We start from the raw sequence: 21,579 nt of genomic DNA on the forward strand, positions 1-21,579 counted from the left end.
TAGGTGTTAGGAAACTGAGTTAACATTTTTGAAGCCTCATCTCTACCCTGTAGACCTGCCCAGATTTTCCTGTTCTCTCATTCCACAGTGCTGCAATCCTTAACTGATACTTTGGGGTTTTGTCTCGCTCTTACTCAGAAATTAATTTTCCCCCCTTTATTTCTCCACCCACACTTTCCCCTCTCAGGATGAAAAGAGGCACAGAAGTCAACCCAAAGATCTGTAAGTGGTTAAAATGCTTGTGCTTTTGTGCTGTGCTTTGTGTAATTTAAATTAGCGAAATAACTGTTGGAGATCTGTGATGTAGAGGTTTACAGGGAATTGCTGGTGCTATTGGAAGATTGGATCAGTTTGGGCGGGGCTGGATAAGAAATCAAACTCTGGGCCCCATCTTACCTGATACCCTCTGCCACGTGGGTAGTGCTCCTGTCACTGCACTGTCACGTGTCTCTTAGTTTCCGGCACCTCTCATCAGGCCCCACGTCTGAGGGTCACATGGGGCTTCTGAAGGCTTCCTTTCAGGATCACGAGTTAGTGACACACCTTTGGAGCTACTGTGACAAGGGGACTTTCTTTTTTGGATGGGAAGAAAGTATCTGTTCACCAGATCTATTGGGAATAGTTTGCTTTTCTGTAGGAAGGCATTAGTTTGTCATTTTTATGTGAATTGGCAATATAGTTTTTTTTTTTTTTTAAGCTAACATCTGACTTATTTGTTTATCCAATAGAGCTAGCAAACGGAGACCAGAAGAAAAAGAACCTGAAGGAGTAAAACCACAAGTTTCTGATGAGAAAGATGAGGATGAAAAGGTAAGGCCTAGTTTTTTCAATTCTACTGTGTTTCATAATATCCCATTGGCTGGAATATATTAAAGTGTTTTTTAAACAATTTTTCTTATGGAAACATTCAAACATACCCCAAGGTAGGCAGAAAAGGGTAGCAAACCCTCACATTGTCATCAGCCTTCAACAGTTATCAACCCATGATTAGGCATGTTTTACCCAAGCCTTACTCGTTCTCCTTACCCTCCCTCGCTCTGAAGATAAACAGATCCCAGATGTATTGCTGAAATATCTACAGAAGTGCTTCTAAAAGGAGAGGGGTCTCTTCTTAAACATTACCACTGGGCTTCCCTGGTGGCACAGTGGTTAAGAATCCCCCTGCCAATGCAGGGGACACGGGTTCGAGCCCTGGTCTGAGAAGAACCTACAGGCCGCGGAGCAGCTAAGCCCGTGTGCCACAACTACTGAGCCTGCGCTCTAGAGCCCGTGAGCCACAACTACTGAGCCCGCGTGCCACAACTAATGAAGCCTGCACGCGTAGAGCCCGTGCTCTGCAACAAGAGAAGCCACTGCAATGAGAAGCCTGTGCACCACAACGAAGAGCAGCCCCGACTCTGTGCAGCTAGAGAAAAGCCCGTGCGCAGTAACAAAGACCCAACTTAGCCAAAAATTTAAAAAATAAATAAATTTATTTAAAGAAAATCACCGCTATACCATTATCATAGCACAGTAATATAAAAACCTAATCTCCGTTCAGATTTCCCTGATGGTCTCCCTTGTGTGTTTTACAGTTGGATTCAGGACCCCAACACAGCCTATATAATACACTTGGTTCCTGTTTGTCCTCAGTGTGTCATCTGCAGTTTCACCCTGTCCTCTTTCTTGCACTTGGTGGAACTAGCCAGCTTACCTGTAGCGTCTGTGGGTTCTCAGGCTTGACATATCCCTCCAGCCCTGTCCGCCTGCAGACCGGTAGTTAGGTCCAGAGGCTTGACCAGAGGCAGGTCTCTTGTTTCCCAGAGTACTTCTGAGGTGATGCTGTGTACTTCCTGTTACATCATACCATAAGGCATGGTTATCTTTTGAAGGTGTTAGGATTGATCACTGAGCTCAGGTGCCATCTGCCTGATCCATCCATTATAAAGTTCCCCTCAGCTTTTCACCTAATGTTTTTAACAGTCATTGCTTAAATCCATTATTTCACTGGGAGTTACAGATTGTGATAGTTGTGTTCTACCATTCCTTCATTTACCCAAAATAATTCTAGAAATAAATTTTCTCTTATATTAGCCAGCAGGGGCCGTCATAACAAAATATGACAGTCTGGGTGACTTAACCAATAGACATTTATTTTCTTACAGTTCTGGAGACTGGAACTAAAAGTTCAAAGTGCCAGCAGGGTTAATTTCTGGAGAAGTCTTTCTTCCTGCCTTGTGGACGGCTGTCTTCTTGCTGGTTCCTTACATGGCCTCTCCCTGTGCAAGCACGTAGGGAGAAAGAGAGCTCTGGTGTCCCTTCCTGTTTATGAGGTCCCCAGTCCTATTGGATTAGGTCCACACCCTTGTGACCTCATTTAACCATAGTCACTTCCTTAAAAGCCTCATCTCCAAATACAAGTCACATTTGGTGTTAGGGCTTCAACGTAGGAATTGGGTGGGGGGCCAGGGATACAACTCAGTCCATAGTACCCCTCTTCAATTATATACTTACTCTGAGGTACCACTTATACAGTAAAGCTGGGTTTTTTTGTTTGTTTTTTTAAAGTGATCTTATGAGTCTTTTAAGGAAGTCTGGTTATAAGAATTTTGTTTAGGGGCTTCCCTGGTAGCGCAGTGGTTAAGAATCTGCCTGTAAATGCAGGGGACACAGGTTCGAGCCCTGGTCCGGGAAGATCCCACATGCCATGGAGCAATTAAGCCTATGCGCCACAACTACTGACCCTGCGCTCTAGAGCCCACAAGCCACAACTACTGAGCCCACATGCCACAACTACTGCGTGCCTAGAGCCCGTGCTCCGCAACGAGAGAAGCCACCGCAACGAGAAGCCCACGCACCGCAACGAAGAGTGGCCCCCGCTCGCTGCAACTAGAGAAAAACCCGCACGCAGCAACAAAGACCCAACACAGCCAAAGATAAATAAAAGAAAATCAATAAATTTATTTTTTTAAAAAAAGGAATTTTGTGTATAAGATTAGACACTGGAGATGGCTTGGGTCTCAGTGGTTCTCTGACTGCCTTCCTGCCTCTGACTTTTGTGATAACCATGTACGTTTTGTGATAACCTTGTACATTAAATTCTTAACTGAAGCATTATCCAAATGGAAAATACTTTTTTACCCTCCACTCTTTTGTTTTCTCCGTTTAGGAGGAGAAGAGACGCAGAACTACATGCAAAGAACCGTAAGAACGTATTTTTGTCTTTATACAAAGCAGATCATAATATTAAAATGGTTGTCCTAGAAAGCAAGTAAAGGGGCTTTTAGTGAATTCTGGAGTAGCCTTAGCTTTGTACGTGATGGAGTGTGAGCACAGGACCGAGACGTTCCAATCCTGCCGTGTGAGGCAGCTCCCCTCCGCGTGGTAAAGATGCTTACGGCCTCGCACCTTGCCCCTTATGCGGCGTCTGGTGCTCATCTGTGTCTGGTGGATCAGGTGTAACTTTGATGGCAGATTCTGATATGTTGTGAAATGACTAAAAAAACCTTCTGCTTGGTACACAGAACTGAGAAGAAAATGGCTCGAACCAAAATGGCAGTAGTGTCCTCCAAGGTAAACGTATATCTGGGAGTAAAACCAGTTGTGCACCACTAATGCGATTGCTTGGGGCTGGCTCTCTGAGCGCTGTTTGTGTTCGTGCCTCCACAGACCGATCCTCTGAAGTGCATTGAGTGCGGACAGTACCTGGATGACCCCGAGCTAAGATATGAACAGCATCTCCCTGATGCAGTAAGTTCCAGCTGTGTTTTCAGCCTTATATTGATAGTTTCCTGTCTCTTGTGTCTAGTTAATGGTCAATGTCTCTCAGGTGGAAGAGATACAGTTGTTGACAAATGAGAGACTGTCCATCTTTGATGCCAATGAATCTGGCTTTGAGAGTTACGAGGATTTTCCCCAACACAAACTGACCTGCTTCAGGTAACTGATGCGCCTCTGCTTTATCGTAACGGGGCATTTTCCTAAAGACACCTAAGTTCTTAATATCCTAGTGAAGTTTTTAATACCTAACCTGCAACATTTCTTAAGCTGCTGACACGAGATAAGGGCCAGCAAGCTGGTAGACGTCTGGTGGACGTTTGCTGGTGGTGGTGGGGTGGGTGGGCGGGTGGTTACAGCTCTACCTGTTAGGTCTTGAGCAGGTGAGCATCCTGGAGCTCATTCAGGTGAGGGCCAGCTATGTGCTAGGTCCTGAACGAGGTCTTACAGATGCAGCACCTCAGCTCCCTGGTCTCGTGGAGGCAGAACAAAAGTTAGGCCTGTCAGGTAGTGACACTGTGACAGATGTGAAAAGCATGGGGAGCAGAGAGTGGGTGGGGGAAAGTTGTTTTGAATGGAGAGGAAGGGACTGGAGCAAAGACTCGGTGGCTTAAGAACAAGCCGAGGGGCTAGTGAGGGAAAGACATCCAGGAGAAGGGAACAGCACGTGGAGGCTGGGAGGTGGGCACATCGGCTGGGGAAGGCTAGGCGAGAGGCTGTGTGGAGGGAGTAGAGGGACTGGGGGTGAGTGGTAGGGGAACAGGGGCCCGGGAGGGGCCTGGATCCTGCAGGGCTTTGCAGGCCGTGTCAGTGATGCCGGGCTCTTCGGCGTAGAGGTCCGTGACGTCTGGACTGTACCTTTGGAAGGGCTCAAACAAGCCTGTGAGTGAGCAGAGTCCCCGTGCTCTCCAGCCCCCTTGGTTCCGTTCTGTCCCCCTCACTGGAGGTGCTTCACTTTGCTTCTTGTGGGAAATGGCTTGGCTCCAGGACCAGCCCATGTCTCCTTTCAGGCCTTGGCACGTGCTTTTCCGCTCCCTGGACCAGAGAATAGTAGGGGTGGGCGGGCCGCCTGTTGTAGCCTCAGGTGGAATCATTTCTGGGCAGCCTTTCCGACACTCCTGCCCCACAGTGGGTTGGGGGGCTCTGGGCCCAGGGAAACCCCAGTATGTTTCTCCTGCAGTACTCCGTACACTCGCTGTGGTTGGTGGTGTCTCCCACGCTCCACGATCAGGATCCTGATCTGTAGTGGGATGCTGCCCATCTACCAGCGATCCCCTGGCTCAACCTCTGCCTGACAGCACAGCTGAAACGTGCTGTTGGCATTGCTGACATTCATGGCCTCCTGCTTCCCTGTGGCATTCCTGGGGCAGAGGTTCAGGAGAACTAGGGGCCGGGGCCGCTGTAGTCGGGAGTGTCAGGGCTTGGGGTCTCCTGGCCACTCCTCAAGAATAGCAGGTTGGGAAGGGGGCAGTAAAAACACACTTCGTAGGAATGACATGCCTTTGTAGCATCAGGCCATTGGAGCCAGACTACCTGGGTAATTAGGAACTCTGTTTACCTCTGGTACTTGGGCTGAAAGTGGCAGGTGGAAACAAGCCCTTCCTGTGAACCAGTGGGTCCTGCCCCTGCCTGGGACTTGGCACTTCTCCCTGATGTCCCCTCTACTGAGGGAGCATGTGGACAGCCCGTCAGGCTGGGCGCTGGATCCTCCTCTTCTGTGCGTCCGCGGTGTCCTGCCCTCCCTTGGTCCATCTTTCCCACATCTTCAGGTCCTGATGGCAAGGCTGTGACCCGTGTCTACCTACCGTGCTTGGTAGGGGAACTCCACTCAAAGTGGTCATGTTTTAATTTTTTTTAATTGTGTGAGAGTCCAAGATGCGGAATTTTGGCTTCCAAGGGCCTAGGTGGTGGGAGCGTGGTGGTGCTCTCAGACCTGCACGGATTCCACGGGACCCGCTTGGACTCTGAGGGGTAGCACGGCACCTCTGGCCTCGAGGCCAGCGTGAGCAGGTTCATAAGCAGAACCCACCCCAACCCCATGATTTTCTCAAGTTTGGCATCCGGCTTAATGATGCACATCCTCTCAAATGTCAAGGAGCATCTCTAGGCAGTGGATGCCCTTAAACTGGAGGCTGAACCCCCAGAGGGAGGTGGGAGTCCCTCCTTCCGATGTCCTTGATGTACCTCACCTTTTATGCTGTTGTATAATGTGCCTCATTTTAATTTTTTTTAATGAGGCGAAAGTCACATAGCACAAAATTAACCATATATGAAATGCTATGAAGCAGTAAATCCACAGGAACAAAGCAGATTAGTAGTTGCCAGGGGTGGGGAGGGGATAGGGAGTGACAGCTCAGTGGGTGTGAGGTTTCATTTTCAGCAACAAGAACATTTTGGAGCTAGAGGGGATGGTTGTACAGCTCTGGGTAGGATGTGTTTGAGAAGCCATTGTTTCTCCACTAGCAACTCACCGAGGGAGGGTGTAGCAGGTGGTGCCCTTGTGAGATTTCCCGCCATCCCACTATCAGTCTCGCTGACCTCTCCACGTTGCCTCTTCAGACACTTATACTCTTGATACCCAGGTGGGCGAATCGGGTAGAAGCTGTCTGGGTGAAAGAACACTGTACTGAGCCAGTGTTCTGGCAGCCAAGGAGACAGCTGAGCCTAGGGACTGCACGTAGTCCACCTCGTGTCTGAGCTTGACTCTGTACTTCAGCCTGCCTTTGGTTAGCTGGTAAATCCACTCTGTCGCCTGTCTAGCGTGTACTGTAAACGAGGTCACCTGTGCCCGATCGACACCGGCCTCATTGAGAAGGATGTCGAGCTCCTCTTTTCTGGTTCAGCAAAGCCAATATATGAGGATGACCCGTCTCCCGAAGGTACGTGGCACGTTCCAGGTTGTTTGGGACAGTTTACAAACAAAACTTTGAGATGAGAGCAATATTCAACTGGAACTATTGCCTCTTAAAGTTAGGGCTTGAGACTGGGCTGTGAGCAGCTACGAGCAGACTCTCTGATGGCTCCAGTAAGGACTGCCCGGCTTGGCTGATAAGAGGTGTCGGCTCAGGTGGGCACTCAGTGCCACTTAACCCTCCTCAGTTTTTGAGAGGCATATTCTTAGTCTACTTTGCTTTCAGGAAACTTTTTCCCCCCTTTTAGGTGGTGTTAATGGCAAAAATCTTGGTCCAATAAATGAATGGTGGATTGCTGGCTTTGATGGAGGTGAAAAGGCTCTCCTTGGCTTTAGCACCTGTAAGTATGTGACCAATCGTGGACCTTTCTGGGAGCTGAAAGGGGCCTTCGCTCCTGTCTTTCATAGGGTTTGGTTGGGCTCTGGGAAGTGTCAGGCTCTGGGAAGTGTCAGGCTCATGTGACCATGTGGAAAGCATGTCAGGTTTGAATGGAATGGGCTCTTTTTTTTTTTTTTTAAGATTTATCATTTACTTATTTTATTTATTTTTGGCTGCATCGGGTCTTTGCTGAGGCATGCGGGCTCTTCGTTGTGATGCGCGGGTTTCTATCTAGCTGTGGTGTGCGGGTTTTTTCTTCTTCAGTTGTGGCATGCGGGCTCCAGGGCACGTGGGCACTGTAGTTGTGGCGTGGGTTCCAGAGCGCGTGGACTCTGTAGTTTGCGGCATGTGGGCTCTAGTTGAGGCGCGTGAGCTCAGTAGTTGTGGCATGTGGGCTTAGTTGCTCTGTGCCGTGTGGGATCTTCATTCCCTGACCAGGGATGGAACCCGCATCCCCTCCATTGTAAGGCGGATTCCTAACCACTGCACCACCAGGGAAGTCCCTGGAATGGCCTCTTATATTAGCTACAACTGGCCCTGGAACTGACCCTCTGGTGTAAAAGCAGGTCATGTTCTTGCAGCTGAAACCCAAACTGAATTCCAAAAACCAGAATCGAGCCAAAGGAAAGCCACTTGGCCAGTCTCCGTCCTCTGGCTGGCTCAGACAGGCCCCTTCCGAATGAGCTAACTCTGGACTGTACTTCATGTTTTTTGACATTTGGGTACAGAATGACTCTTAGCCTGTTCTGTAAGCCTCATAGCCTCGTCCCTGCCCTTTGGCCACTGTAGCTGCCATCAGGTTCAAACTGCTCTCTTAAACATCCATTCACTGCAGCATTTGCCGAATACATTTTGATGGATCCCAGCCCAGAGTATGCACCTCTGTTCAGTGTGATGCAAGAGAAGATCTACATAAGTAAGATAGTAGTTGAGTTCCTGCAGAACAACCCTGACTCAACATACGAAGACCTGATCAATAAGATCGAGGTAAGAGGTTTAGGTTATTCACAATATGGGATTCACACCTATTTATATGAGATGTGCTAGAAAACATGTTCAGAGTCAGCAGAAATTGTTTGTTTGATTTAGATTAGTTTCGCTTAAGCCTAAGGGAAACCTCTGATTTTTTTTTTTTTTTTTTTCCCTAAAAGACCACTGTTCCTCCTTCTATGCTCAACCTGAATCGATTCACAGAGGATTCTCTCCTTCGACACGCCCAGTTTGTGGTGGAACAAGTAGAGAGTTATGATCGGGCTGGGGACAGTGACGAGCAGCCCATCTTCCTGACCCCCTGCATGAGAGACCTGATCAAGTTGGCCGGGGTCACCTTGGGAAAAAGGTAAGGATGCAGCAGGAATGAGACTGAAGACGTGAGACAGAAGGCAGAGCATCCTGTGCGCTCTTCCCAGCCCGCTAACACCATGGAAACTCTCTCCCAGGCGAGCTGAAAGGCGGCAGACCATCCGGCATCCTGCCAAGGAGAAGGACAGAGGCCCCACCAAAGCCACCACTACGAAGCTGGTCTACCAGATCTTTGACACTTTCTTTGCGGAGCAAATTGAAAAGGATGACAAAGAAGACAAGGAGAACGCCTTTAAACGCCGGCGGTGTGGCGTCTGTGAGGTAACCTTGCCTGCTCCCCTTGTAATCTCTGAGGAACTCACTTCTTTCTCTTTCTGGCTTGAGATGCTCACTCCTCAAATGTGACCCCTAAAACAGAAGCTAGAAGAAAGAGTTAGTGATCTGGGGGGACTTGCATGTCTTCTGGGACAGCTGTCAAAAGAGGCATGCTCGGGCACTTTGCTGTCAGCGCCACTGTTGTTGCAGAGGAGCCTGGCCTTCTGGGTGCCTTTGCTCTGGCTGTGTCCCATTGTGTCCTCAGGCCCTGGTGTAAGGGCAGAGGGAGTGACTACCCCACAGAGGCGCTGCTTCCTCCAAGTAGGGACATCCACCCAGGAGCCTGCCTTGTCTCATGGCATCAGTTCCCTGGGAAAGTGGGGACTTTGTCCAGCTTAGCTTTGAGGCCTGAAAAGACCTCTCTTACTGAATTTTTTAATATATATTTACTTCACTCTAGAGGAATTAATCCCCCTAATTCTCTGACCCAGGGATCGGGTCTGTTGGGTAGGCCATAAAGTTCATTTGGGTTTTTCCATCCAATCTTTCGGAAAAACCCGAACGAACTTTTTGGCCAACCCAGTATTTTGGTATCTGTTTGACTTAATTTGGATGAAAACTTAAACACAAAAATACAGCAGCTGCCTTCAGAACTGCCCTGCATTCACACTGGCCACTGACTTCAGAGTGTCTCCTTTGTCTTCAGGGGCTGCCCTTAAATAGGGATTTGCATGTCCTCGCCGTTCTTGTTGTGGTTTTACTTTATTTCATCTAGTGCATATGTATCCAAGCTTTAAAAAAAATTTTAAGGAAAGTATACGTAAACTGGAATCTTTCACAGCTGTTATGTGTGTTTGTTTCTTTTTCAAATTGTATTCATGCATATTTTTAGTTGAATTCTCACAGTACCCCGGTAGGTGAGTCAGATATCTCCCAGAGACAGCGTTAACATGACATATTCAAAGACGTCCAGAAGCCAGGAGTAGAAGTGAGCTGGAACACTCCTTACCGTGGTGCCCCCAATTCCGTGACTAATCTGTGTCTGACACGTGACCTTCTGTATGTCCGCGGGAGCTGTTTGGAGGTCACACTAGTTAACACTTTAACTTTTCCATAATATTTCATTGTGACTCTTCCAGCTTATCCCTCAGGGATGGACAACTTGATATTCTAACGAGGCTTCCTGTGACTCTTCTCTACTTAGAAGCAGAATTGCTGGGGTGTAGGTCATGTACTTAACTCTGATCTAGAACAGTGTTCTCCAGAGTGGGGTTACCAAATTATCCTTTGAGCAGTGCGTGTTCTCGTTTCCCCACACCTGTCCCAGCACCATGTGTCAGGCTTAACCTATGCAAACCTCGTATCTTGTTCCTAACTCTTACTTCCCTTCTAATGAGGTTAAATTTACAGTTTTTAAATTCACCAAAAACTGGTTACCAGCTATTAATAATGACTGTTTGATTACTTTTTCAATGTGTTTTAGATTTGTCAACAGCCTGAGTGTGGAAAGTGTAAAGCCTGTAAGGATATGGTTAAATTTGGTGGCAGCGGAAGGAGCAAACAGGCTTGCCAAAAGAGGAGGTAGGTTTGGCCAACGCTTGTTCTTGAAATGGAGGAAAATGCCAGCTGATGGCAAATAGGCTTTGTGTGGGACAGCTGGGTTGACAGGTACAGGGCAGGCAGGGTCCCTTTGTCTAGCACTGTCACCAGGCCTGTCCCCGATTTCTAAGTAAAACACCTTCAGTTGGTTTTACTTTTTTTTCTTTTTTTATTGCCTGCACCGAGAGGCTTGTGGGATCTTAGTTCCCCGACCAGGGATTGAACCCGGGCCCCAGCAGTGAGAGCACAGAGTCCTAACCAGTGGTTTTACTTTTAAAGAGGACCTTGCTTATAATAACTGACTTTGTAGGTGTCCCAACATGGCCATGAAGGAGGCAGATGATGATGAAGAAGTGGATGACAATATTCCAGAGATGCCATCACCCAAAAAGATGCATCAGGGGAAGAAAAAGAAGCAGAACAAGGATCGGATCTTTTGGGTTGGAGAAGCTGTCAAGGTAATCCACGAGCAGGCTCTCAGTCATTTTAGCGCTGCCCTTCTGAGAAGCCGGTTGTCTCGTATCTCGCTGCCAGACGTCTTAAGCAGCCTGAGCCCTGCAGCTGAGAAACCTGCCCGTTTGTCCCTGCCCATTTGTCCTGTTAGCGGAGCAGAGCTGACTGAGAGGCCGAGGCCTGTGGTCAAGCACCTGAAATGCATTTTTTTGCTTGTACGCCCAAGGACTCAGTTTTCCTCACACTCCAAAATGGGCTTTTTAAAACTATATATATTTATTTATTTAATTTATTTATTTTTGGCTGCGTTGGGTCTTCATTTCTGTGCGTGGGCTTTGTCTAGTTGCGGCGAGGGGGGGCTACTCTTCGTTGTGGTACACAGGCTTCTCATTGTGGTGGCTTCTCTTTGTTGCGGAGCACGGGCTATAGGCGCATGGGCTCCAGTAGTTGTGGCACGCAGGCTCAGTAGTCGTGGCTCTCGGGCTCTAGAGCACAGACTCAGTAGTCGTGGTGCACGGGCCTAGTTGCTCCACGGCATGTGGGATCTTCCTGGACCAGCGCTCGAACCCATGTCCCTTGCGTTGGCAGGAGGATTCTTAACCACCACGCCACCAGGGAAGTCCCCAAAATGGGCATTTGATACAGTTCTTGGGGTGTCAGGCTGGTTCCCCTTCCAAGCTTGTTTTGAAGAGAGCCTTCACAGTCCTCTCTGGCCTAGGAGTAGGTGTTTGGGGGCACTAGCAGACCGTCTCCCGGGGGTTCTGTGGTTACCTGCCTGTCTAAGGGTCAAATCCTTTACCAAAACTGGAGAGTGAATGTCATCTCAGTGTTGTTCTCTCGATGTCCATAAGGCAAAGATGGTCAGTTTCCTCAACAAGCATGAGGCCTACCCTGCTGGATGCTGCTCTAGGCCTAGGCATAACTAAGCCCCTGCCTGTGACACATGTACTGTCAGGAGGGCAGGGGGCAGGAAGGGTGCTGGGGCCACGGAGGCTTCTTGGTGGGGCAACATCTGAGCTGAAACCAAAAGGTTGGGGAGTAGCCAGCGCATGAAGGTCTGGGGAGGAACCAGAGCACAGGCCCTGAGGTGGGACCAGCTTTCCTTGTGGGAGAGAAAGAAGGAGGTCCGTGTGGCTAAGGGAGGTGTGAGGAGTGGGGTACGGTGCTATTACAATTGAATGCTAGAATCCCATTTGCTGCTGACACAAGAGGGCAGAGGTGGTGATAGAGGGATGTGAGCGGCCTTTGCTGCAGGCTTCCAGCCAAAGAAGTTGGGTGTTCTCTATAGTAGCCAGGCTGGTAGAGCTCACGGCTTCTTGGAGAAATTGTTATGAGTGATAATTTCCTATAAAGTAACAGGAACTCGCAGGTCAAGCCTAGCACGGACCTTCAAACCCATCCTCACCTGAAATTAAGCTCTTGTTTTCAGACCGATGGGAAGAAGAGTTACTATAAGAAGGTATGCATCGACTCGGAAACCCTGGAAGTGGGGGACTGTGTTTCTGTTATTCCAGATGATTCTTCAAAACCACTGTATTTAGCAAGGTTTGTGTCCTTCCCTCTGCTTGACTTCAGCCCACACTTTCTGTTGAGTAAGTAGGAGGTTCCTATTTTGTAAGAATAGCAGCAGCTCTTTGCCCTATACTAAAACCAAAAAATACATGTCCCCCAAGGAGACTCGGTCCAGATCTGCCGGTCAAGTTAGAACTTCCTTCCCGCCCCCTCTTCCGGCTCCAGGGTCACGGCGCTGTGGGAGGACAGCAGCAACGGGCAGATGTTTCATGCCCACTGGTTCTGTGCTGGGACGGACACAGTCCTCGGGGCCACGTCGGACCCCCTGGAGCTGTTCCTGGTAGACGAATGTGAGGACATGCAGCTTTCATACATTCACAGCAAAGTGCAGGTCGTCTATAAAGCCCCGTCGGAAAACTGGGCCTTGGAGGTGAGTGCCTGGCGCCCCTCGTGTGCCCCTCCTCAATGCGTGGGGTCATCATGGCTGACGGCAGTCTTGTCCCTAGGGAGGCGTGGACCCTGAGGCCCTGATGTCGGAGGGTGACGGAAAGACCTATTTCTACCAGCTTTGGTATGACCAAGACTACGCAAGATTTGAGTCCCCTCCAAAAACTCAGCCAGTGGAGGACAACAAGTACAAGTGAGTGCCGCGACTGCGCTCCTGGGCCGCTCTGGTGGTGCTCGTGGACGCCATGCGTCTGCATGAAGCCCTCGAGCTTTTCCCGTGCTTCTCTCTGCTGGGTTTGCTTTCCCCACGTCTTCTGATCGTCTTCCTCACCAACCAAAGAGCAGCCTGACTGGGTTGCAGTGGCTGTAAGTGTGTGGACAGCCCGGTGGGGAGAAGCTGTCCCATCCAGGGACAGGATGTGTCTTTCTGGGTTCCTCAGTGTCTGTACCACAGATCTTGTGTCTTTTCTCGTAAGTGAGATCTTTGATTCCATTTTATTGGAACTGGTGGGGGAATGCTTTTAGGGAAGCTTTTGCTTCTTATAAAGTGTTCAGTGCCCCACGTCTTCCTTTCTAACCTTGGTACCTCACTTGTTTTAACTAAAAGTGGCAGCCGGCACCTCCAGAGCGAGTGGTGTGTGACAGTAAGGCTGACAGGGCTGAGGCTAGGAGGGCTCGCTGCGATGCCTCTGGTGTTTCTCCAGTCAACCTGGAGCTGCCTTTTGGCTTGATCTGTTTTTAAGGCAATCTCTAATTCTCCTTTTAAGGGTTTATTAATCAGAAATAATGTTGCATTTTACCAAATACCTCTTCAGCCTTTAGAGGTAATAGCGTTTTGAGTTCCTGTCTTTACCACTGTCTGCATTATCGCTCGTGGTGGATTCTTGACCATATTCTAGACTGTTTGTTAATGTCTTAGGATCGACTACTCAAAAGTGGGGTTGGCTTGTCATTTTCCTATTGTGTGTATCTCTGGGCTTTGGTCCCAAATAAGTGCTTTCAAAGTGTGAACATAAAAGTGCAGGAAAGCCAGTTCCTCCTAACATCTGTAAATCCTTCCTCTTGGTCACCAGAGTCTGGATTAAGCCAGTGGCAGCTGCTTGTAGTCACTACCAGTCACTTAAGGGCCTTTGGTTTCTGTCCTTCACTCCTTCAGGTTCTGTGCAAGCTGTGCACGTCTGGCTGAAATGAGGCAGAAGGAAATTCCCAGGGTCATGGAGCAGCTCGAGGACCTGGATGGCCGGGTCCTCTACAGCTTAGCCACCAAGAACGGCATCCAGTATCGAGTGGGCGATGGCGTGTACCTCCCCCCCGAGGCCTTCACCTTCAAGTGAGTGCCCCTGGCTGCAGTCAGGGCCAGGAGCTCTGGGTCAGTACAGAGCTGGCTCCACAATGTCCCCCACCCCGCAGCCCAGTACCTGCTGCTGCCGAGCTGTCACAGTGTCATCTGCGGTGAGCAGACGTTATCCAGCCTTCCAGTGCAGAGCGACTATAATTCTGTGGCAGTGAAGCTGTCTGTGAAAGAAGTCAGACAGAGAGCCCGCTGGCTAAGGGAGAGCTTTAGGGTCAGTGGTGGGTTCCTGCCCAGCTGGTCATGGCAGAGAGCCCCTCCCAGTTCCCATCTATCAAGTGGGGAGAGGAGTGCCTTGCCTGCCAGGCCCCTAAGGAATAAGTGAGTTAAAAGAAAGTTGCTTATTAGCACAGCGCCTGGCCTAAAGTAAAGGCTGACTGTGAGTTGCTTGTTGGTAAATGGGAATTGCACCAAAAGACTTGCGGGACTTCCCTGGTGGCGCACTGATTAAGAATCCACCTGCCAATATAGGGGACACGGGTTTGATCCCTGGTCCGGGAAGATCCCACATGCTGCGGAGCAACCAAGCCCGCACGCCACAACTACTGAGCCTGTGCTCCGCAACAAGAGAAGCCACCACAATGAGAAGCCCGCGCACCGCAGCGAAGAGTAGCCCCCGCTCGCCACAACTAGAGAAAGCCCACACAGCAACGAAGACCCAACACAGCCAAAAATAAATAAAATTTAAAAAAAAGACTTCCACATCAGAGGATTGACGCTCTTCAGGGAAAAATCAAAGCCACAGATATTGTCCACACTTGATCCATTCCTTGTTCGTTCTAAGAACTAGTGCGTGGTTGGATTTACAACCACCATTTTCTGAGCTTAGTCAGCTCAGTTTCCCGACTTGCAATTCCATTTTCCTCGAGTCCTAATTGGAGCCCAGTCCCCAACCTCCATTCAGTCACCGTACATTACAAAACATCGGTCCTTCCAGGCCCGCACAGTGAGTGTGCATCACGCCCTTTAGCTCCAGTTTTTGGCCTCGAAGGGGAGGACTCCCTGTAGTGCTGTCTACCAGATGCTCCTGGCACAGCTGAAGTGAGAGCACAGGTGTTCAGAGACACCTCTGGAGCCCGTCAGACTTCAGGGGGTCTGATGGGAAAGCACAGCAGCTGCCTCCCTGAGCTGCAGTCTTCAGAGTTTGCAGCCCTGCGGTCTTGGCAGCCTGGCATCTCATTTGCTGGCCTGAGTTAGCCAGTACGCGGTCAGGCCAAATTCGGCTTGCCCAGACCACGAGTCTTCTCCCCATGCCTCTCCCGCATTGCCTCTGGGTCGATGCCTCAGTCAGAGTGTAGGCTATGCCGTGGTAACAACTCTAAAATCACAGAAGTTTACTTCTTGCCTGTACTGTGTGGCCATTGTGGTTCAGGGGACTCGGACTGTTGTGTCACTCAGGGCCCTGGGCTGACGGAGCCCTGCCTTCTCAGGAGTCGGCAGTCAGAGGCGAGGGGAAGCACGCTGGAGGCTCTCCTGGCGCTCAGAGCTCCCGCTCCAAGTGCTTGTGCGTCCCTGCTGCGCACACCTGTAGAGCTGAACGAGCCACACGCCTGCCCTGAGGCTGGGAGCGGGGAGAACCTGAACAGCCTTATCAACTATCCCCAGAGCACAGATGGAGAGTACCCATTTTAAAGTGTGGGTGAGATTTAGTCTCTAAATCTGGTCTAAGGGTACGTAGCTGCATTAGTTTAAAGTGTTTGAATTTAAGTGGTTATCGTCACTGATCAGTCATGCTGAGACTGCTTTTTAAGGCTTCATGTTCAGTCACTCATAACAGTTGCTTCTCTGCAGCATTAAGCTGTCCAGTCCTGTGAAACGCCCACGGAAGGAGCCTGTGGATGAAGCTCTGTATCCAGAACACTACCGGAAATACTCTGACTACATCAAAGGCAGCAACCTAGATGCCCCTGAGCCGTACCGTATTGGCCGCATCAAAGAGATCTTCTGCAGCAAGAAGAGCAACGGCAGGCCCAACGAGACGGATATCAAGATCAGAGTCAACAAGTTTTACAGGTCGGTGAAGCCTTTGCCCTTCGGGGGGCTCTGCCTGAGGCGGGGTGGTAACCGCACACACACAGTGGTGGTCTAAGAGTTGGGTGGAGGTATCTGTTCTTCCAAGTGTTTCTGATTACCTGGAGGGTACCGAGGATGACTACAGCTACATATCACAGCCCTCGCTTTCTCTCTTAAAGCTGCACAGCTTTGTCCAAAAGAAATCTGTGAGCAGAAGTCCAGAGTGTGACAAAGATAGGCGTGGAATGTCCTGGGCTTTGCCTGAGGCGCCCTCAGAACCCTGAGTTCTGTCCGCGTGTCCTGTCTCTGAACACTGTCCGTGTTCCGCCCCCCTCCCCATTCCCCATCCCCCTGTTCTTCTCTTCCCTGCTCTGGGGTTTCTCTCTGTCCAATGTCTTGGCTTCACTCAGTCTTTTTCTGGGATCCTAATAATGGTTAGGAGATAACCTGAAACTAATCCATACAGATAGGTCTAAAGTTGCTCCATGTCTTAGCTAATGTACGTGGAAGAGTTTTTGAGGTCTTTGCAATAATCAGTTGAGTAATGAGAAAGAACAAGGAATCTGGCTGTTATAGGCGAATGAAGGCAGCTCTAGACATGCTTTCTAACAGGAGACCAGCAGCTGGTCTTAACACAGGACAAGTTTTTTTGGGCTACACTGGGGGCATAAAGAGCAAGCAAACCATTAGTTGAGTTCATGGCAAGGAACCCCACTTAGTCTGTGGTTAGTGCCAACTCAGGGGGTCAGTAATCAAGGTGACTTGCTGGGGATGGGGAATGGTCTTTACCCACCGATCATCTGAGCATTGTCAGGAATGTGCCGTTTAATTGCCTGTCAGCTCGAGGCAAAAGAACTAACAAAGACCCTGGCACTCGCAGGCCGGAGAACACGCACAAGTCCACCCCGGCGAGTTACCACGCAGACATCAACCTGCTTTATTGGAGCGACGAGGAGGCTGTGGTGGACTTCAAGGCCGTGCAGGGCCGCTGCACCGTGGAGTACGGGGAGGACCTGCCTGAGTGCCTCCAGGACTTCTCCGCTGGTGGCCCCGACCGCTTCTACTTCCTTGAGGTGGGGCCCTGGGCTTACTGGAGGGAGGGCCTTGGGGTCAGACACAGCCCCCGAGAAAGCAGTTTATCCAGAGTACAAATCTGTGACATTCAAGTTGTTCTGGAATTTGACACTTTGGGCTTAAAACAAAACAGAATGTCACATTTGAGTGTCCTAAGGCAATAGCAATTTTTGAAGACTGTTAAGTGGCCTCTGCTGGCCTGGCCAGTGCCTGTGAGTTAGGGGAAAGTTCCTCTAGCCCTGGGAGATGCAGCCCTGCCCCCAGTGCCTTCAGCCAGGGTTCCGTGTCCAGGCCGGGGCCATACAGCCGAGCCTGTGCCTGGTTATTGAGAGTAGAGCCAGCAGTTTGTTGATTAAGCTAATCACTCTTAAATTGTTTGAGCATGGCTTTTCTGTGATAGGCATGTATCGTTCTAAGATAACCCATGTTTCCCCCAGGTTCCAGTGTGTACAGTCTAACTGTAACACTTGCCTGTTTTTAGAATGAGTAGTCCAGGTACTTGAAATAGCAAGAATTTCGGCCATATAAAATGTGTGTGTTAGTAGAATTTTCCTCTCATCTCTAATGTAATAAAACTCAAAGCACTTTTTGCTTATGGCCATGTTTAGGGAGAAATTAAGTAGATCTTATCAAATTAACTTAAATCGTATTTGTTAGAGAGGGGACTGGTGTTTCTCTTCCAGACTGTTGTGGTTCTTTCCTTCTCAGGCCTATAATGCCAAGAGCAAAAGCTTTGAAGATCCTCCAAACCATGCCCGTAGCCCTGGAAATAAAGGGAAAGGGAAGGGAAAAGGTATGTCGTTACTCCACGGGCTTCTTTTCAAGTCCGTCTCCCATAACTCGATTCTCGTGAATCAGTCAGTATAAAAGAGCAGCCTCTGACGTTACCTCGCTCTGCTGCCGTCAACTCAAAACGAGGCCGTCTCTGAATCACCAGGGTGTTTGAAGAGAGCACGCTAGGGCCCTGATCTGACTTGGGGCCTGTCTCCCACAGGGAAAAGCAGGACAAAGTCGCAAAGCTCTGAGCCGAGCGAGCAGGAGACGGAAATCAAGCTGCCGAAGCTGCGGACCCTGGATGTGTTTTCTGGCTGTGGGGGTTTGTCGGAAGGGTTCCACCAAGCAGGTAGGCTCTGGGTTTCTCTCCGCACAGCTGCAAAAACCGGACCGGGCGTGTTCTGCCTGGAAGACCTTCCTGGCTCTGGTCACAGTTCTGACTAAAGAGTCTCATATGCTACAGGGTTCGCAGCTCATCTTTGTCCTTGTGTCCCCCAGGCATTTCAGAAACGCTGTGGGCCATCGAGATGTGGGACCCCGCGGCCCAGGCGTTCCGGCTGAACAATTCCGGGTCCACGGTATTCACAGAGGACTGCAACGTCCTGCTGAAGCTGGTCATGGCCGGGGAGGTGACCAACTCCCGCGGCCAGAAGCTGCCGCAGAAGGGAGACGTGGAGATGCTGTGTGGCGGGCCTCCTTGCCAAGGCTTTAGCGGCATGAACCGCTTCAACTCTCGAACGTACTCTAAGTTCAAGAACTCCCTGGTGGTCTCCTTCCTCAGGTAAACAGGCTAGAATTCCCTCTGCGTTCGGTGCTGCCCCAGGGTGACTAGACGGCTGGTCCCGGGGCTGCGCCGCAGGAGTGCCAGGGCCGAGCAGTAACTGCTTTAGCCTTCGCACCTGCTGAAGGCGGAGTGCTGAGTGAGACGCCGGTCTTTGCCTTCAGGAAGTTCACGGCTGCCCCTCCGCTAGGGAGAGACCTTGAGAGTTGGCAGGTGCGTCTTGACAAACGTCAAGCATTTGGGAGTGGCTTCTGGCAGAGTAGGTCTCCTCCTCTCTCGTCTCTCCCGCCTCCACAGCTACTGCGACTACTACCGGCCCAGGTACTTCCTCCTGGAGAATGTCAGGAACTTCGTCTCCTTCAAGCGCTCCATGGTCCTGAAGCTCACGCTCCGCTGCCTGGTCCGCATGGGCTACCAGTGCACCTTCGGCGTGTTGCAGGTGGGCCCCCCGGGCAGGGGCAGAGCGGGCAGACGTGTGTGGCCGGAGAAAGGGCTGAGCAGTCCCTGGACAGCGGCAAGCTGTCTCAAAGGGAAAGTAGATCTGAGAGGGGCCACAGTGTGGTGACGTGCAGCGCGGGCGAGGGCTGGGGAGGCGGCTGCCGGGCCCCTCCCATCCAGCTTCCGTAGTGTCTCGGCCTCACTGACCAACCTTGTTGGCAGCCGTGTTCTTTCCCTTGTGACCGTGGGCTGCCAGGCAGGTGGCATGGCTCCTGGTGTCTCCTCTGGCCGCTCTTCTCCCCAAGTGCTCCTTCATGTGCTGTTTAAAGAGCTGGCTGGGATCGCCAGCAGGGTTCACTCCCATCTTCTCCAGGGGCTACCGACCACCTCCTGGGATCTTTCGTCCTCTTCTCCGGTCCCACCTCCTGTTAGGCATGAGCCCGTGGGTTAACTAGGGGCTCTCTGGGTGAGCTCCACACCAGCCAGACGCCCCAGAAAGTCAGGTGCTGCGGACCCCAGCCCTTCGCCCAGCTGCTCGGAGGTGCCCACTGACCATGTGTGTGTCTGGCCCTCTCCCACGCAGGCTGGTCAGTACGGCGTGGCCCAGACGCGGAGGCGGGCCATCATCCTGGCCGCGGCCCCCGGAGAGCAGCTCCCTCTGTTCCCGGAGCCGCTGCACGTGTTTGCGCCCCGGGCCTGCCAGCTGAGTGTCGTAGTCGACGACAAGAAGTTTGTCAGCAACATCACCAGGTAGGAGCACCCCCGGCCAGCCCGCTGTCCTGGCGCTTGTGAGCCTTCCCCGGCGAGGCCTGGTGCGGGTGGACCTCTGTGAAGAGGCCCGAGCCGAGGAGACAGTGTTAGCGAGGGCAGACAGCGCCGCGTCCGGCCTGCCCTGCGAGCGCTCTGCCACCTCTGCTCTCGTTCTGACCCCGAGCGCCCTGTGTCCGGGGCAGTGGCCAGAAGCCTGGCCGCAGTCACGGGCAGAGCCCACGCTATAGCCTGTCCCCTTTTCCGATGGGGTCTGAGAAGAATGCTGCCCCTGTGACCTCGGGCGGCCCTTTGACCCCGAGCGGTCCTTTGACCCCGAGCCGGGTTGCCTTCTCTGGAGAAGACGGTGCCAGCAGTCGGGGGATGGCAATTGTGACTCACACACATGATAGCTGTGTGTGTCCCCAGAGGTGCCACAGTCTGTGCTCTGTTGCAGGTTGAGCTCGGGTCCGTTCCGAACCATCACCGTGCGGGACACGATGTCCGACCTTCCCGAGATTCGGAACGGAGCTTCGGCGCAGGAGATCTCGTACAACGGGGAGCCTCAGTCCTGGTTCCAGAGGCAGCTCCGGGGCTCGCAGTACCAGCCCATCCTCAGGGACCACATCTGTAAGGTAACGTCACCTCCATAGAGCAGGGCCTCCTCCCAGCGGCCTCCCAGGAACAGCTCTGTGGTTGGAGCCCAGCCAGGGCTTGTGGGGGAAGCGGGGTCTGGTCTCGGCCCCCTTCCAGCTCCTTCTGCTCTTGGCCCCTAACCCAAAATCCGCTACCTCAGCCGGCCCCCAGCCTCACATCTCACTGCCTCCTGCTTCTCCTTGCACCCCACCCCCGCCCCAGTACATGGTCCTGGAAAGTGTCAATCAGAGCTTATACTCTGCCTAGAATCGGGCTAGAATGGTGTGTCTGGCCATCGTCTCCTATGACTGGTCTTGTCTCTCAGCACCGCTGTTCTCTGGGTATCTCCCAAACGCACCAAACCCCAGCTCTCCCCGCCGCCGGCTCCTCCTGTCCTGCAGGGCTCAGCTCCGACGTCACCTCCTCAGTAGCCCCGCGCTTGCCCGAAGCCGTCCCTTCACCCGTTCCCCCGTCGTTCACATCCCTGCTCTGGTGTCTTCATGGCACGTGTGTAACCCCCAGGTTGTCGATTGGGGTCACTGCTTGTCTCCCACAGTGGGATACAAGCCCCTTGGGGTCCTGGTCACCGTGGTATGCCCAGTGCCCAGTACTGTGGCGCCCAGCCCACTGCATGTGGTCAGGTGCTCCCTGAGCTCAGCGACAGCTGGGCCTGCTCTGCTCTTCCAGGACATGAGCGCATTGGTGGCTGCTCGCATGCGGCACATCCCTCTAGCCCCGGGCTCAGACTGGCGTGACCTGCCAAACATCGAGGTGCGGCTCTCTGATGGCACCTTGGCCAGGAAGCTGCGGTACAACTACCACGACAAGAAGAACGGCTGCAGCAGCGCCGGGGCTCTCCGCGGGGTCTGCTCCTGCGTGGAAGGTTTGTGCCCTGGCCTCCAGGTGTGGCTTCCTCAAGTTTGGTGTGAAGCCCCAGCCCCCTTAGGCTCTGCAGCGGGGCGGTGGGCTCAGGGTTTCTCAGCAGGAGATGCCGGGGCTGCCGCGCAGGAACCCAGCAGCCCTGGGTGGGGTGCAGACTCGCCAAGCCTGGGTGTCCCTGCTGCGCACGGCTGCTGAGGACAGGGTCCGTG

The 21,579-nt window shown here is 51.7% G+C and overlaps 1 protein-coding gene across 6 annotated transcripts in view; it reads left to right on the top strand.

Annotated features, from left to right (window-relative positions):
* Positions 1–21,579, top strand: part of DNMT1 (DNA methyltransferase 1) — a 42,414-nt gene that overhangs the window by 18,581 nt on the left and 2,254 nt on the right. For all 6 annotated transcript variants that reach the window (XM_033854381.2, XM_033854376.2, XM_033854377.2 and 3 more), the window contains exons 11-36: positions 188–222; positions 729–810; positions 3,149–3,183; positions 3,504–3,552; positions 3,649–3,729; positions 3,809–3,918; positions 6,517–6,635; positions 6,916–7,008; positions 7,882–8,033; positions 8,198–8,385; positions 8,486–8,669; positions 10,147–10,244; positions 10,573–10,720; positions 12,145–12,260; positions 12,453–12,657; positions 12,734–12,867; positions 13,831–14,004; positions 15,817–16,038; positions 16,919–17,111; positions 17,821–17,905; positions 18,107–18,235; positions 18,385–18,667; positions 18,965–19,106; positions 19,689–19,855; positions 20,310–20,487; positions 21,176–21,371. In XM_033854381.2, coding sequence (XP_033710272.1) covers positions 188–222; positions 729–810; positions 3,149–3,183; positions 3,504–3,552; positions 3,649–3,729; positions 3,809–3,918; positions 6,517–6,635; positions 6,916–7,008; positions 7,882–8,033; positions 8,198–8,385; positions 8,486–8,669; positions 10,147–10,244; positions 10,573–10,720; positions 12,145–12,260; positions 12,453–12,657; positions 12,734–12,867; positions 13,831–14,004; positions 15,817–16,038; positions 16,919–17,111; positions 17,821–17,905; positions 18,107–18,235; positions 18,385–18,667; positions 18,965–19,106; positions 19,689–19,855; positions 20,310–20,487; positions 21,176–21,371 — 3,598 coding nt within the window. The remainder of the gene's footprint in view (positions 1–187; positions 223–728; positions 811–3,148; positions 3,184–3,503; positions 3,553–3,648; positions 3,730–3,808; positions 3,919–6,516; positions 6,636–6,915; positions 7,009–7,881; positions 8,034–8,197; positions 8,386–8,485; positions 8,670–10,146; positions 10,245–10,572; positions 10,721–12,144; positions 12,261–12,452; positions 12,658–12,733; positions 12,868–13,830; positions 14,005–15,816; positions 16,039–16,918; positions 17,112–17,820; positions 17,906–18,106; positions 18,236–18,384; positions 18,668–18,964; positions 19,107–19,688; positions 19,856–20,309; positions 20,488–21,175; positions 21,372–21,579) is intronic.

The sequence above is a fragment of the Tursiops truncatus genome, chromosome 3 (genome assembly GCF_011762595.2).
Source record: "Tursiops truncatus isolate mTurTru1 chromosome 3, mTurTru1.mat.Y, whole genome shotgun sequence".
NCBI lineage: Eukaryota > Metazoa > Chordata > Mammalia > Artiodactyla > Delphinidae > Tursiops > Tursiops truncatus.